At 35.7% G+C, this 14,617-nt stretch overlaps 2 protein-coding genes across 5 annotated transcripts in view; one reads left to right on the top strand and one right to left on the bottom strand.

Annotated features, from left to right (window-relative positions):
* Nucleotides 1-5,279, top strand: part of LOC106075345 (anoctamin-10-like) — a 29,273-nt gene extending 23,994 nt beyond the window's left edge. For all 4 annotated transcript variants that reach the window (XM_056035559.1, XM_056035560.1, XM_056035557.1 and 1 more), the window contains one exon: nt 1,069-5,279. In XM_056035559.1, the coding sequence (XP_055891534.1) occupies nt 1,069-1,155 (87 nt within the window). In that variant the 3' untranslated portion in view covers nt 1,156-5,279. The remainder of the gene's footprint in view (nt 1-1,068) is intronic.
* A 175-nt stretch (nt 5,280-5,454) lies between these two features.
* Nucleotides 5,455-14,617, bottom strand: part of LOC106071075 (carboxypeptidase B-like) — a 33,128-nt gene continuing 23,965 nt past the window's right edge. The window contains exons 9-12 of the mRNA XM_056035561.1: nt 13,065-13,176; nt 11,347-11,552; nt 8,353-8,434; nt 5,455-7,244 (exon numbers count right to left, since the gene is read on the bottom strand). Coding sequence (XP_055891536.1) covers nt 6,820-7,244; nt 8,353-8,434; nt 11,347-11,552; nt 13,065-13,176 — 825 coding nt within the window. The 3' untranslated portion in view covers nt 5,455-6,819. The remainder of the gene's footprint in view (nt 7,245-8,352; nt 8,435-11,346; nt 11,553-13,064; nt 13,177-14,617) is intronic.

Below are 14,617 nucleotides of genomic sequence, written 5' to 3'. Positions count from 1 at the left end.
TTAGCAAAAATAAAGTATCATAGCCACAATTAAAGTAGAATTACCATTTGACCAAGTCAAACATCCATACTGCTGCAGTGTTCATGGTCTACATTTTCAATTCATAAAATTCAGCAGTCAATAGATCTCAATGTTTTACTCTAAGTGTATCACACAACATGAAATTGTTGAGGCCTTCAATACATAGTACACACTTTTTTAATCCTATAATCTTAGACACTCTGTAATCCAAAGTGGCCTAGATGGAAATTCATATAATTAATGTATATAATAGTACATATATTTTTAGATAGGTAGGCTTACATTTTTAGTACAGTATCTGAAAGCTGAAATAACATTTTGTATTTTTAGATCAGTAGTTTTGTTTTTTTTCATCTTTGTTTATTTTATATAGAATTATTTTGAAATATACACTCACTAAATAATCCGACGCTATTGGCAATCCAACACCACTTCTGTCCCATAACCATAGACTATCAAGAATCAACTGTGTTTAAATTTCCTGTCTGGGCCTATCATTTTGGGTGCTGGAAATGTACAGAACAGTATCATATGTTATCTTGTCATCAGTCTTGATTCTCTAAGGATATTAAGAAATGTACACAATGCTAAGCTTATAAAAATGTATTAATCAAATGAAGAAACATTTTATCTGTGATGTTGGGCAACTGATGTGATCATGTACACTTTATAATTAGGCTCTTGTATGGTTTTCTTTAGTAGACAGTTATCTATAAAAGCATTGTTAAAAAACAAACAGTTTGAAATGTGTCACTCTAAAATTATAGTTAATAATAGGATATAATGTACCTAATAAAATTACCTTTGAGAGAAAAAAACTAATATGAAGCAAGTTAATACTATTCATCCTAAAGTATGCATAACTGGAAAGTTTTATTATTATTTGTAACTAGATTTGGCTCCTGATTTACAGATTTGTAGTGAAAAATTTATCCCTCAAAATATTTTAACACTCTAAAAATGTTGATAATCAATGATCATACTCTATCACAACACAAAAAAATTATGTGTTTTTTTAATGTGCATTTTATTTCTGTTTATCAATAGCGGTTGCGGGATGCAGCAGCCAAGAAGAGAGCATTGATAGAGGCTTGGAAAAGAAGGCCGGTGTCTGGGTCTGATGATACTATGTAAACAAGAACCAAGCTTGCCGTAAGACTTACGAAAACTTTCAGCCATAAAGGAGACCATAGGATGAGAATATATTTCATATCTGATCAGCTGGTCACCTTACTGTATGTTGGTTAACTTGGCATTTAATTAATAGCTTGTTTACTTACTAATAAAGTAAATAGTACTAACTATATTTGTCAATGAGGTGCAATACAGTTTATAATTTCCCCCATAACTCTTATCTAAATTATGACCTAAAGTTTTGCAAATGTACTCTATTATTTTTTTCAGACAAAATGATTATTTGTTGCTTGTTTTATTTAATGTATCAACTTTTTTTTATCTTTTCTAATGTTTTGCGTTTTAAAATATTATTCTGTTTAATACTTTTAATTGTTTAAAATAAATTTATACTCAACCACTTTATTGTGCGTGCCATATCAAAACCTTGGACTCTTGTCTTCACATATTTATAGAAGCTCTATTGTGTTATCTTGAAAATATAATTTATTGACTTATTGTGATGTTGTTTTAATTTGTACTAGACTCGGCCCCCTCACCTCTCCCCTGCTGTGTATCTGCTGTGGTGATAGAACCAATCACACTCAAGGTACTTTTGTACCTTAACAGTTCATGCTGCTAAAATAAACAAAAGAATGTCAAACATTTAGTTAATTGTTAGGCATTCTATCTGGGTTTTTTTTTTAACATGAGCATGTTTTTATTTTGTTCCAATCTAGTTCAAATGTATTTTCTAAGCTGGGGGTTGTTTAGTAAGACACCACATATTTATTTGAATGAGTTACCATTGTACTGTGTCACTACTAATCTTATCGTATTATCATATTTTTGTGACAATTAGTTGCTCTAATCTCACTAAAAAAAAATTATCTATATGTATTACCTATTAGACACACAGCATTTATATTTTTAAAACTATATTTATCTAGATCACTGCATTTACTGAAGAGTCTAGTGATTTTTTAAAATTTGTTTTAATTGATGGTCAGAGAGATTTAATGACTAACACCTAGTCTAGTTCTTAAGTCTGAGTAATTTAGTCTTTTTGTTGTTGTTTTTTTAATGATGAAGAAATACATTGTTAGTGAGGATTTAGTTTAGACTGTATTGTTAGTGAGATGATATAGTGAGGATTTAGTTTGACTGCTTCAGGGATTAGGCTTGCTTATCATTTTCTTCTTGATACTCATGACTTTGAAACAAACAAAACTATGTTAGGTGAAGTAGATATGTTGTTTTATTTTTGGTTGGCTTCATGTTAACATTGATATTGTGAATAGATAGTCAGTCCATGCTGTTACCAAAATGTCTATAGAAGAGAACTCTCCTTAGATCGATCATTGGTGTTAATTAATTGTGTAGCCTATAAATGGGCTGACTAAGTAATGGCAATAATGAAAAAAAAACGTATAAAAGTTCTATTAGAAAGGCATAGCTTTATAAAGTCCACTACATTGTTCAATTTTATGAATGTGATAACTAATAACTGTTGATTAATGTAAAAGTAGATGTATATGATACCTCTGACTGACCCATCATGTTATGTTGGGCTGCTAGTGCAACACCAGGGGGTATTAGATACCTTGTTGTTAGCCAAAGATTTCGCTTAAGTATTTTATATTATATATTATTCTAGAACAAATTAAACTCCTTCTGTGATACTAAAGTAGAATGCTGGGCTAATAAGGCAAAGCTCATGGGTTTGAGTCCCCCCCAGAGACAAAAAGATGACTTCACATAGGTTAAGTCAGGATAGTTGTGTTGACTTGATTAAGCTGCATAACAACTTTGTTAAACCTTGAAGACAAATAAATGAATCTTAATATTTTCTGTAAAACCATAAGATTGCCAAGAAACTTTTCAAACTATATGGCTCATAGAGTAGACACAGTAGAATGTATTAGATTTTATAGCTGACAGTTACTATCCTTATTGTATTGGGGCCACAATGGCTAGAATCCTTACTTTCTAGACACAGGTCAGGTGTCAAACTAATTTGGGAAACCTAATTTTTATTATTTGCACCATAAATGTTTCTTGATATAACCGTCATAAGTGATTGTGAAACAGACTAAAGACTATGTATCAATGATTTGGTCAATTGTTATATACACATATATATATATATATATATATATATTGATTGCTCCAGTGCAGTATTTCTTAAGTTTATGGATAAAACACTAGAATGTATTTAAAAAAAAATACTGCTGAGATGTACAAGTCATTCACAATGTTTACTAAAGCAAAAACATTTTTAGAATATTTTTGGTTGTGGGCAGCTTTCATCCGTGATTTTGTTTTTCTGAAATAGATTGTATAGTTATGTACTTTTTATTATGAACTAATTACATATATACTTTTTATTATTAACTATGACTATTAGCCTTGTTTTTACAATTTATCCATTATATACAGGGCTAGACATTTTCTGCTCAAACTAAAGCCTTGAACTTTGTATCTTTTTCTAAAAGAAATGAAATAATATTGCATCTTTCCTTCATTTTTGTTTGGTGACGCTCATTAGGTAATTGCTCATTGGTGTTATTGTATTATTACCTTTTTTTTAAAATTAAAAAACACAGTCTTTTTTACTTCTTTTTTAAAGTTTACTAAAAATAAGTTATTTTAATAACTACTACATTGCTATAACAGACTTTTTGCTGTTTCATTTATCTCCCTTGAAATCACTTCATATTATTGGCCAGAAAATATGGCTTATTTTTTATCATCCAAACGAATGTTAGCTTATTTATGGTCAGTGGCTAGTATTACAGGATGTCTGCTACATTTTTGTTCTTCTTTATGAAGAGTGCTTTGTTTTCAAACTTGGCAGTGACCACCATGTGCAGTAGTAGAGCTGTATTGAACTGTTGGTAATGGAGATATTAAAAAACTGTGTTATTATCTGGTGCTTCCATTGAAACATGTTAAATCTTCAAGATGGCGACTAAGACCTGAATATGTAGCAGTCTTGTGGTAGACACTAAGTTGTCTGAGGATTCACTACTAATAGATATTAGGTGTATTGTTGTGGGTTGCATGTATTATAAGTAGCAACACTTTGTTCTGTCTGACACTATATTGAATCAATCTGTTGGAATTTACTTGAGTAAATAGGCTAAGAGAAATAACTGTGTTTAATACATTTTATTCAAAAAATAGACTAGACATAATTTTATTGTTAAATTTGTATTTCTATTGGACATTGATTTATATAAACAAAATTTTGTGCCCAATTTTTCGGTGAATATTTAGTGCAGTGCAGATACTTTGTGTGAATGTTTTAAAAAATGTCTCTTGCATTGACCTGGTATACTGTACTAAACACATGCACAAAAAATACTCAATACTATATGTTTTACACTGCATGCAAACTGTTATCAACTAGAGGTTCAGTCTCACTTTTCCCCTCAATTTCACTGCTACCTGTTCACCATATCTCTCTCTACTATTTTCAATTTTAATTTACAATTGTATGTAGCCTGTAAACAAGTTTCAATATTATTAGAAAAAAAAATATTTAATACATAAAGTTGTTTACCATTTTAAAGCTGTTTATTGTAGGAATTTAAAAAATATTTATATCACCATATTTAATATTTAACCCTGCAATTGTACTGCAATGTGTAATGTTTTCTTCAATCTTTCAAACTGCTGTGACTTAGGTTTATATAGCTGTGCTACTTATAGTTCAAGCTGTTCAATTATAGTAAATTATTGACATTCATACCCAATGTAATAATTGTGATCATTTATCTTAGAACAAAGCTAACCTTGAATCATTTCAAAGTGGAATGCAAATGTATATACCAATGATCAACTTTACATATTACCATATTGTTGAAACAAATGGCACAAATTATATGAGAAATGAATGGCCTTACTGTTAGATCAGAAAAAAAATTAAGTTTGTACAGTATCCTGTATGTATTATTGACATTCAAAATCTATCATTCTATGGCCATGGCTTTAGACTAGACCTAGATCTATATAAGTTTTATTTTTGAACAACACATAATGGTTCTTACAGAAGTGCAAACTGAATAGAATTTAAACTTGTTTTTCCTACAACTTATTTATTACAAAAAACATCTCATCTAAAGATCTTTTGTTTGGGGACATTTTTCAGAGTTTATTTAAAAATAAAATTACTTTCCTGTCAAAGATTTGTTTTGTTTCGACTACTTTGTTCTGTTGTGCTGCTATTGAAGTACAGCATTTCAGTTTTGGTCTAAGAAAACTTGGTTTTGCTACTAGACTGAGTCATATGACAGCGATACTCTCCCTTTCTACATGGATTTCTTTAAAATTTCTTTATTTTACTATTTTTTTTTTTTCTCCCACAAATCAAGCTGAAGCCACAAATAATAAAAGGCTCTACCCTTTAGACCAGCAGTTCTCAACCTTTTATGCTCGACGACCCCTTTTTACGACCCCCCCCCACTCTTCCGCAACCCCACACACACACATATAGAAATAGAAGAATAGACAATAACAGTCCAAATTTTCGATGGTCTCAGGCGACCCCTGTCAAATCGTCAATGACCCCCAAGGGGGTCGCGTCCCACAGCTTGAGAACCCCTGCTTTAGACTATAGTGTATTTCTCCTCAAATTTGGAATTGATTGAATCAATTAGTTTTCCCATTCCCATAACTCCTCAAAAGATAAGATCGTTTGAGATTCAGATCTGTTTCGTAAGCAAACTCCAGATCCACTAAATATATGTCTTTGGGTGTTCATTTGTTTTAAAGCCAAGTGTTTAAAGAACGCTTCCAAAAAAAAAAAAATCTGAAAAGAATGTAAAAGATTTTGTTCATGTTTATGTGAAATTGTTGCCCTCAACCCTTCCTTCAATCATGACTGTGATAATGGAACTAGATAACTGAAATGGGATATTTAAATGTCCTAGTAATCAAATGCTTGACATTTACAAGTCTCTTGTTTTATTTATTGGAGTTTTACTGTCAAATTAATAAATACGCACACACAAATCTCTAATAGATCAGATCTCTAATACAGCTTAGTCCTTTTAGAAAACAAAAAAAGTTTAAATTTGTAACGCTGTTTAAGAGTTACATCCCTTGTCCAAGGGGAAGAATACAACAAAAAACTATTCTTATTGAATGTGTCATGACTGCACCAAGAAATCTAAGAAAAAAAAATGTTCAGGGAAAAAAATGAACATTGTGGATGTCCATCGAAGCTTCAAGCAAAGTTCCCATGTTAGACCATGTGATCTTTAGATGATGTTAATGTCATTTGCACTGTGGCCCAAGGTTAACGAGTGTGTTATGTGGCCAGCACAACGACCTGCCGTTCGGCAATCACATTCTCTAATAACGATGAACCAATATAAAATGGATCATATTGAAGTAGGCCCTATAACCCACAAGTATCCATAGAATATATACCTGTATTCTTTTATATATGTATATATTTATATATCAATAGTTAAACAAAGCGTCTAAATTTCTTCCAACTGAATGGCTACAATCAAACGACACACACACCCCAAATCCATAAATTCTTGAACACCGCCAAATTAAAGCGAACATATGTAGTTATTAATACATGAAAACCAGCAAAGAAAACTCCCGAAAACAACATAAAACCAGACATACCAAATACCTAGAATTATCAAACTAACAAGAAGTGTGTCTTTAATTAGTTTTGGAACTAAGATGTAGTCTGATTTTCTTGTTAGTTCTAGCGCGCGACTTCCTGTATCTGTTGTATCGCTTTTCTGAAGTCATTGAATTCAGTAAGGTGTCCATGAAATTGCCTTTTAAAGCGTTTTGTATAGTCCTGTAGGAAACCTCTTCAAGTAGATCTTTTTGTTGGTCACTGGCGTTGGTGACAGGTCTGAACTTGGTGGTGTTGAAAGGCGTCGCCCTGGTGTGCTGTTGAAGTCGGAAGGCGAACGACTTGAGTCCTTCCCATGTGTCTGACACCACTGATTTGACTTCCTTTTCCGGAAGAAGGAAGCCGTAGCGAGAGTTCTCGTGAGGAGGAAGCTCCACGGTGTAGGCATATTTCACCCCGACCACGCCCCTGACATAGTCGTCGGAACCACCGGCTGCAGGATCTGACAGAAGACCAAAAAAAAAATTTCAATAATTAAAAAAAAATGATATAATTGTGTAAGTGGCGTCACGTAGACATTAAAATACACACTTTACACAGGGTTTGATCATGCTAAAAGTTATTAGATTAAAATATAGGAAGCACCATCTTGGACAAGCAGACATGAACAAACGACATTATTTCCTCCAATTTAATAGAAACATTTAGAATAAAACATTTTCTTGCATTTCTGTTTAAATAACTCGTTCCAGTCACGGCAAAGTTTCTGACACGAAGACTAAGCCTTAAAGATAATACTAAATAACGAATTACCAGGGTTTTCCAGGGGACATATCTTTCTATCCTATCCCATGGCACGGGACTCCCATTTTAATATTAATATGGAATACAGTTCAAATAAAATCATGTCTGAAAGTTTAGGTCTAGTGTCTACTAACTAGGACTACTTGTACAAAGAGACATGTAAAATGACACAATTTATTAACTTTAACACCAAAAAAGTATAATCTAAGTATGACAATTCAGTATCATCGACTGCCATGGGAAATACAAATGTGTGCTGTCCCATTCCATTCCATGGGATGTTTCCCATGGAATCCCCATGGAATAACATTCATTTAGACAACACTGCGAATTATGATCAGTTCACCCCATACGACAGTCTTTGTTTGTAGCCTCCTATTAAATCAAGGACATATATCAAGTGAGATTCTATTTTTTGTATCTTTAAAGTAAACAACAAAAAAATATAATACTCATTGTTTGTATTACAATTTATGTATCTATTTTATTTATATTTTAAAAATATTTTACACGATTACATGAAACAGCAGACCTTGTGATCTATGGGTCAGGTGATATAAGATTATCTGTTTTTGTAGCCCACGGTTAACGAGGGTGTCATGTTGCCAGCACAACGACCAACCGACTTTACCTCTCCCCTACGAAACAAAAGTTTATCCTTTAACAAGCCTTGTTTTAATTCACACTGCAGTTGAGCAGACTATGATGTCTACTTTTAAAAAAAAATATAACGCTTCACCTGAGTTTGTATTTGAACCAGCTAAGCTAAGAATTACATTCAAACAAAAACAAATGTTAGCTCTTACATAAAGTCTTGGCGGAGCCTCCAAGATTGTAGATATAATCTTTTCTTTTCATTCGGTCAACAAACGCAGAAGCTACATGATGCTGGAATATATAAAGGTCTCTGTTACCTCTAGCTGCTAGAATTAGAATTGGAATAGATTTTCTTCCATTGTTTTTTAAATGTTTCTCTTTCATTTAATCGTTGCACAAACCTACATTGGAGACCAATCAAACTTGCCACACCTCCCTCTCCCCAACCCGAAAAATAATTGTTTACACACACAAAAAATGTACAGTATCCGGCCGCTAATAGCGGGTGTACAGTATCCGGCCACTTATAGCGGGTGTACAGTATCCGGCCACTTATAGCGGGTGTACAGTAGCCGGCCGCTAATAGCGGGTGTACAGTAGCCGGCCGCTAATAGCGGGTGTACAGTATCCGGCCACTTATAGCGGGTGTACAGTATCCGGCTACTTATAGCGGGTGTACAGTATCCGGCCACTTATAGCGGGTGTACAGTATCCGGCCGCTAATAGCGGGTGTACAGTAGCCGGCCACTAATAGCGGGTGTACAGTAGCCGGCCGCTAATAGCGGGTGTACAGTATCCGGCCACTTATAGCGGGTGTACAGTAGCCGGCCGCTAATAGCGGGTGTACAGTATCCGGCCACTTATAGCGGGTGTACAGTATCCGGCCGCTAATAGCGGGTGTACAGTATCCGGCCACTTATAGCGGGTGTACAGTATCCGGCCACTTATAGCGGGTGTACAGTATCCGGCCACTTATAGCGGGTGTACAGTATCCGGCCACTTATAGCGGGTGTACAGTATCCGGCCACTTATAGCGGGTGTACAGTATCCGGCCACTTATAGCGGGTGTACAGTATCCGGCCACTTATAGCGGGTGTACGGTTCCCCTCCAGCAAATCCTGAAAATCAGAAAAAATAAACACGCCTATGTATTTATTTTATATGCTCTAAAACATGTTTCTCAAGCACATTCTAAAGAAAGACTTACTCATTGATAATACAGTAATAATGTAATAATATGTAGCAATGTTACATTCAAAATAATAATTTAGTATATCTACATACATATAGCACTTTTGTAATGATTAAAAAAAAACATTTTAAAATTCACGTAGGCCTACAAACACTCGAATATCTGCTCCTGAACCGGAGGTTCCGGTTTCGAATTCTGATGATGACTGGGATTTTGAATTTCGGGATCTTTGGGCGCCTCTGATTCCACACAGCTCTAAAGGGTACCTGACAATAGTTGGGGAAAAGTAAGGCGGTTGGTCGTTGTGCTGGCCCCATCACACCATAGTTAACCGTAAGCCACAGAAAAAAGATGACCATACACCATCTGCCCACAAGGAACTTTTTTTACAAACACTCTGAGAGCAAAATCCGCGAGAATGGGAGGGCCGCGAACATTGAACCGAGAATTGGCGCTTAAACTGTAGGCCTACTGAACAAAGAATTGGCGCTTATAGGCCTACTGAACCGAGAATTGGCGCTTATACTGTAGGCCTACTGAACCGAGAATTGGCGCTTATAGGCCTACTGAACCGAGAATTGGCGCTTAAACTGTAGGCCTACTGAACCGAGAATTGGCGCTTATAGGCCTACTGAACCGAGAATTGGCGCTTAAACTGTAGGCCTACTGAACCGAGAATTGGCGCTTATAGGCCTACTGAACCGAGAATTGGCGCTTAAACTGTAGGCCTACTGAACCGAGAATTGGCGCTTATAGGCCTACTGAACCGAGAATTGGCGCTTATACTGTAGGCCTACTGAACCGAGAATTGGCGCTTATAGGCCTACTGAACCGAGAAATGGCGCTTATAGGCCTACTGAACCGAGAATTGGCGCTTATAGGCCTACTGAACCGAGAATTGGCGCTTATACTGTAGGCCTACTGAACCGAGAATTGGCGCTTATAGGCCTACTGAACCGAGAATTGGCGCTTATACTGTAGGCCTACTGAACCGAGAATTGGCGCTTATACTGTATGCCTACTGAACCGAGAATTGGCGCTTATACTGTAGGCCTATTGAACCGAGAATTGGCGCTTATACTGTAGGCCTACTGAACCGAGAATTGGCGCTTATACTGTAGGCCTACTGAACCGAGAATTGGCGCTTATACTGTAGGCCTACTGAACCGAGAATTGGCGCTTATACTGTAGGCCTACTGAACCGAGAATTGGCGCTTATACTGTAGGCCTACTGAACCGAGAATTGGCGCTTATACTGTAGGCCTACTGAACCGAGAATTGGCGCTTATACTGTAGGCCTACTGAACCGAGAATTGGCGCTTATACTGTAGGCCTACTGACTGGCATGAAGCAATATTAAGCAGATTGTTTAGGTTAAAAAAAAAAAGTAAACTAAAGATGTAAAGTTTCCGTTTCAGACCTTGTGATCTTAGGTTAAGGTCATCTGTTTCTTTGGACAACGGTTATACAGCAGGGTGTCATGTGACCAGCACAGCGACCAACCGCCCTTTACTTTCCCCAGCTAAAGTCACCTGAATTAGAGTTGAGTGGATTCGGGGGCGTTCTAAAAATCCCGAAATTCAAAATCCCAGTCTTTACTGAGATTCAAACCCAGAACCCCAGGTTCGGAAGCCAGACGCTTAACCACTCAGCCACTGCACCCACCCTTGCTTAGGTCTGACAGAAACAAAACGCAACTCAATGTGGGCCCTGTATAGGCGATAGAGAGAACAATCGAGGAAGGGATATAGCAAGATAAGCAAAGGGAGAAGTGGAGAGAAACTGAGAGAGCGAAGGATACGTAAGCTCGCGATTCCAATTGAAAAGAATCAGTAAGTATCAAATTCTCAAAGAAATGTGTTTTATATTTACACAGTGCTATCGTTTTCTTTATTTAAATATAGTAACAAAATACAAAGGAAATGATTGGTTGAATTCGTTAAAATTAAAATTAAACTTTTTTTTTTTTCAAAGAGCACAATACAACGGAACAAATTTGTTCCAACCTTACCAAATCTGGCTCGTCTTCTATATTTACATCGCTACTGAATCCCCATGGGTAGAGGAAGAACTGGCCGAAGCTATGGAAAGAAATGTACCCAGCTATGTGATCTTTGTTGCTTAGCAACAGACGCCCCATGTTGAGTGTTTCCGGTTCTGAAAAGCTTCGTGGACCAGAAAATGTTCCGCTGCAAGGATTCGAGCTGCCTCCATGTTCTGAGAAAAAAAAATATTTAAGATCTAAGAAGTTTTTGTTTAGAAGGAAACCGAAGCAATGTCATTGAGAAGAGAATAGGGGGCCGCATAGTGAAATAGAAAGTTGATCTCTACTGAAAAATAATGGATGAAAAACGAAGTGGATCTATATTTCAGTCAATGTATAACAGTTGTCACATATATGTTGTTGTTTTTAGAATGTAAATTTGAGTGCTCAGAAAATGTCTAGAGAAACGTTGGGTTTGTTAAAATGAAACACTCCAAAGTCTTTTATTTACTTTGACGAAATTATGTAAGCATTGAGTCCAATGAACGCATTACTTGTTAGTAGTCGTACTTTGAATGTAATGACAAAGAAGCTGTTACTTGTAAATGTACTTGCATTGGAATGTTTTTTTTGTTAATATAATGATACATACAGTAGCCTATGTCTCGATTTGATTTCTGTCACACTATTATTTTTCTTGTACCGAGCCCACTGGTACTTAGCTTAGCCTCTGCTCATAGCTACGCTATTAAATAGGATTGAATGCTAATGTCCCTGACCCTGATGCATACACTTACAAACTCGTAAATTTGACAACTCTATAAACTTAGAGAATAACTGCATTGTGGAATTAAGTATTTTTATCATAAAGAAGCCAATTTTTCTTGAATCCAAGATCTTGATATTTAGTTATTGTTATCGAGCCCATTTAAATAAATGACTACCACACTATCAGCAATGCCTAAATGTCAGTCACTTGGCTTAGATTGAACATGATTTTGATTAATAGGGCTTTTCTTCGATTACGAAGATTAATGATGAATATATAATCTAAACGTGGTTACGCAGTCCCAGCTGGGGCCTAAATATTTTGCCACACCCAGCGCAGACAAAATTGTTAGCACAATAAAGTCCAATCCAGTTAATCACGATAATCTTATTTGTTTACATTTTGATCTTGAAGATCCGTTTCCATTCAGAAGACATATCTTTCAGCTTAATGCAGTTAAATAAAGTAAGAGACAAAAAAGAAGAGAAAGCGATATTGAGAAATGGGACGATTGAAATGAGGCTAAAGAAAAACAGAAAAATACGAGGAATATTAGGATTGTAAAAAATAGACAAATAAACAAAGTCAAAGACGCTATAATCAAAGAGGAACACTGCCAATAAAAAAAAAATATTAATGCGCTACAAGAGTAACAAGAGTTTAGCATTATAAAGATTATGAAGTGCTAGAAAGTGCTAAAAACATAGTATATACTTTTCAAAATGCAAAGTCAGTATTATTTTATTCTGTTCACCGGACACAGCAAAAAAAAAAAAAAACTAGTCTCCATTTGCAACTCCCATCCCTTTTTGTTTTCCTAAAACAAAAAAACACAACTTCCCTATATATTTATAGATATGTCAAGAGAAATAAAAGCATTTATTTAAATATAAGAAGGGGAATTGAATATTGAGCTATATATATATATATATATACTGATTATGTATCATAAAAAAGTATTTCAGTTTCTAGATACCAGGACTGTTGTTCCATTGAAAACCAAAGTTTCTGTTGAGGTCTACACCATAACAAAGAGGGTTTGTTGAATAGCGTTTGTTCCTGTTCTTTCTCCACATTCTTCCTTCCAGCTGTTTTAACAAGAGAAAATAGACAATAAAGTAGAGAGTTAGAAATACATTTCTCAAATTGCAAGCCTACTAGATGTGTTATGTTCATGACTGATAGTTGTGTTATGTGCAGGTTTTCTAGATATGTTATGTGGTGGTCTAACAAATATGTTATGGTATGGTCTACTAGATGTGTTATGTGTATGTCTACTAGATGTGTTATGTGTATGTCTACTACATTTGTTATGTGTATGTCTACTACATGTGTTATGTGTATGTCTACTACATGTGTTATGTGTATGTCTACTAGGTGTGTTATGTGTATGTCTACTAGATGTGTTATGTGTATGTCTACTAGATGTGTTATGTGTATGTCTACTAGATGTGTTATGTGTATGTCTACTAGATGTGAAGTGTGTATGTCTACTACATGTGTTATGTGTATGTCTACTAGATGTGTTATGTGTATGTCTACTTGATGTGTTATGTGTATGTCTACTACATGTGTTATGTGTATGTCTACTACATGTGTTATGTGTATGTCTACTACATGTGTTATGTGTATGTCTACTACATGTGTTATGTGTATGTCTACTAGATGTGTTATGTGTATGTCTACTACATGTGTTATGTGTATGTCTACTACATGTGTTATGTGTATGTCTACTAGATGTGTTATGTGTATGTCTACTACATGTGTTATGTGTATGTCTACTAGATGTGTTATGTGTATGTCTACTAGATGTGTTATGTGTATGTCTAACTTTTTTCTAACTTCCTGTTCATAGACTTGCAGGGGCGGACTGGGTATCAAAATCGGCCCGGGCATTACCACATAAACCGGCCCACTAATGTCATGTCAGGTCTTTTCGGATTGTGTGTGTGTGGGGGGGATTTTAAACCTCTCTGCAATTTATATATATATATATATATATATATATATATATATATATATATATATATCCACACAATCCTGATGCAGTCCCAGCTGCGATGGGCAGGACACGTATGCAGAATGACCACCGCATCCCTAAACGACTCTTGTATGGCCAACTAAGCGAAGGAAAGCGCTCGCAGGGTTGTCAAGAAAGCGTTTCAGGGACACCCTCAAAGCTTCTCTGAAGGCGTTCAGCATAGACCCAGCCACCTGGGAGACAGAGGCACATGGCAGAGCATCATGACGTCGCGCTGTGATAACTGGCGCACAGGTTGCTGAGGAAAAGAGAACAATGCTGGCAGAAGAAAAACGCCAGAGAAGAAAAGCAAGGCCAATGACACTAGCTCCAGCTGGAATAACCTGCCTAGTGTGCGGCCGAACATTCCGGCTCACATAGTCTAGGTTTCACCAGCCACACGAGGAGATATAAAACCCCAGTGCAAAGCCCTCAGCCCCCTGGATGACAAGGTGGTCATAATCGAACTACGATGGACGAACTATATATATATATATTCCTTTACAAGA

Source organism: Biomphalaria glabrata, chromosome 7 (genome assembly GCF_947242115.1).
Source record: "Biomphalaria glabrata chromosome 7, xgBioGlab47.1, whole genome shotgun sequence".
Classification (NCBI taxonomy): Eukaryota; Metazoa; Mollusca; class Gastropoda; family Planorbidae; genus Biomphalaria; species Biomphalaria glabrata.
This window is presented reverse-complemented; position numbering and strand designations above follow the sequence as displayed.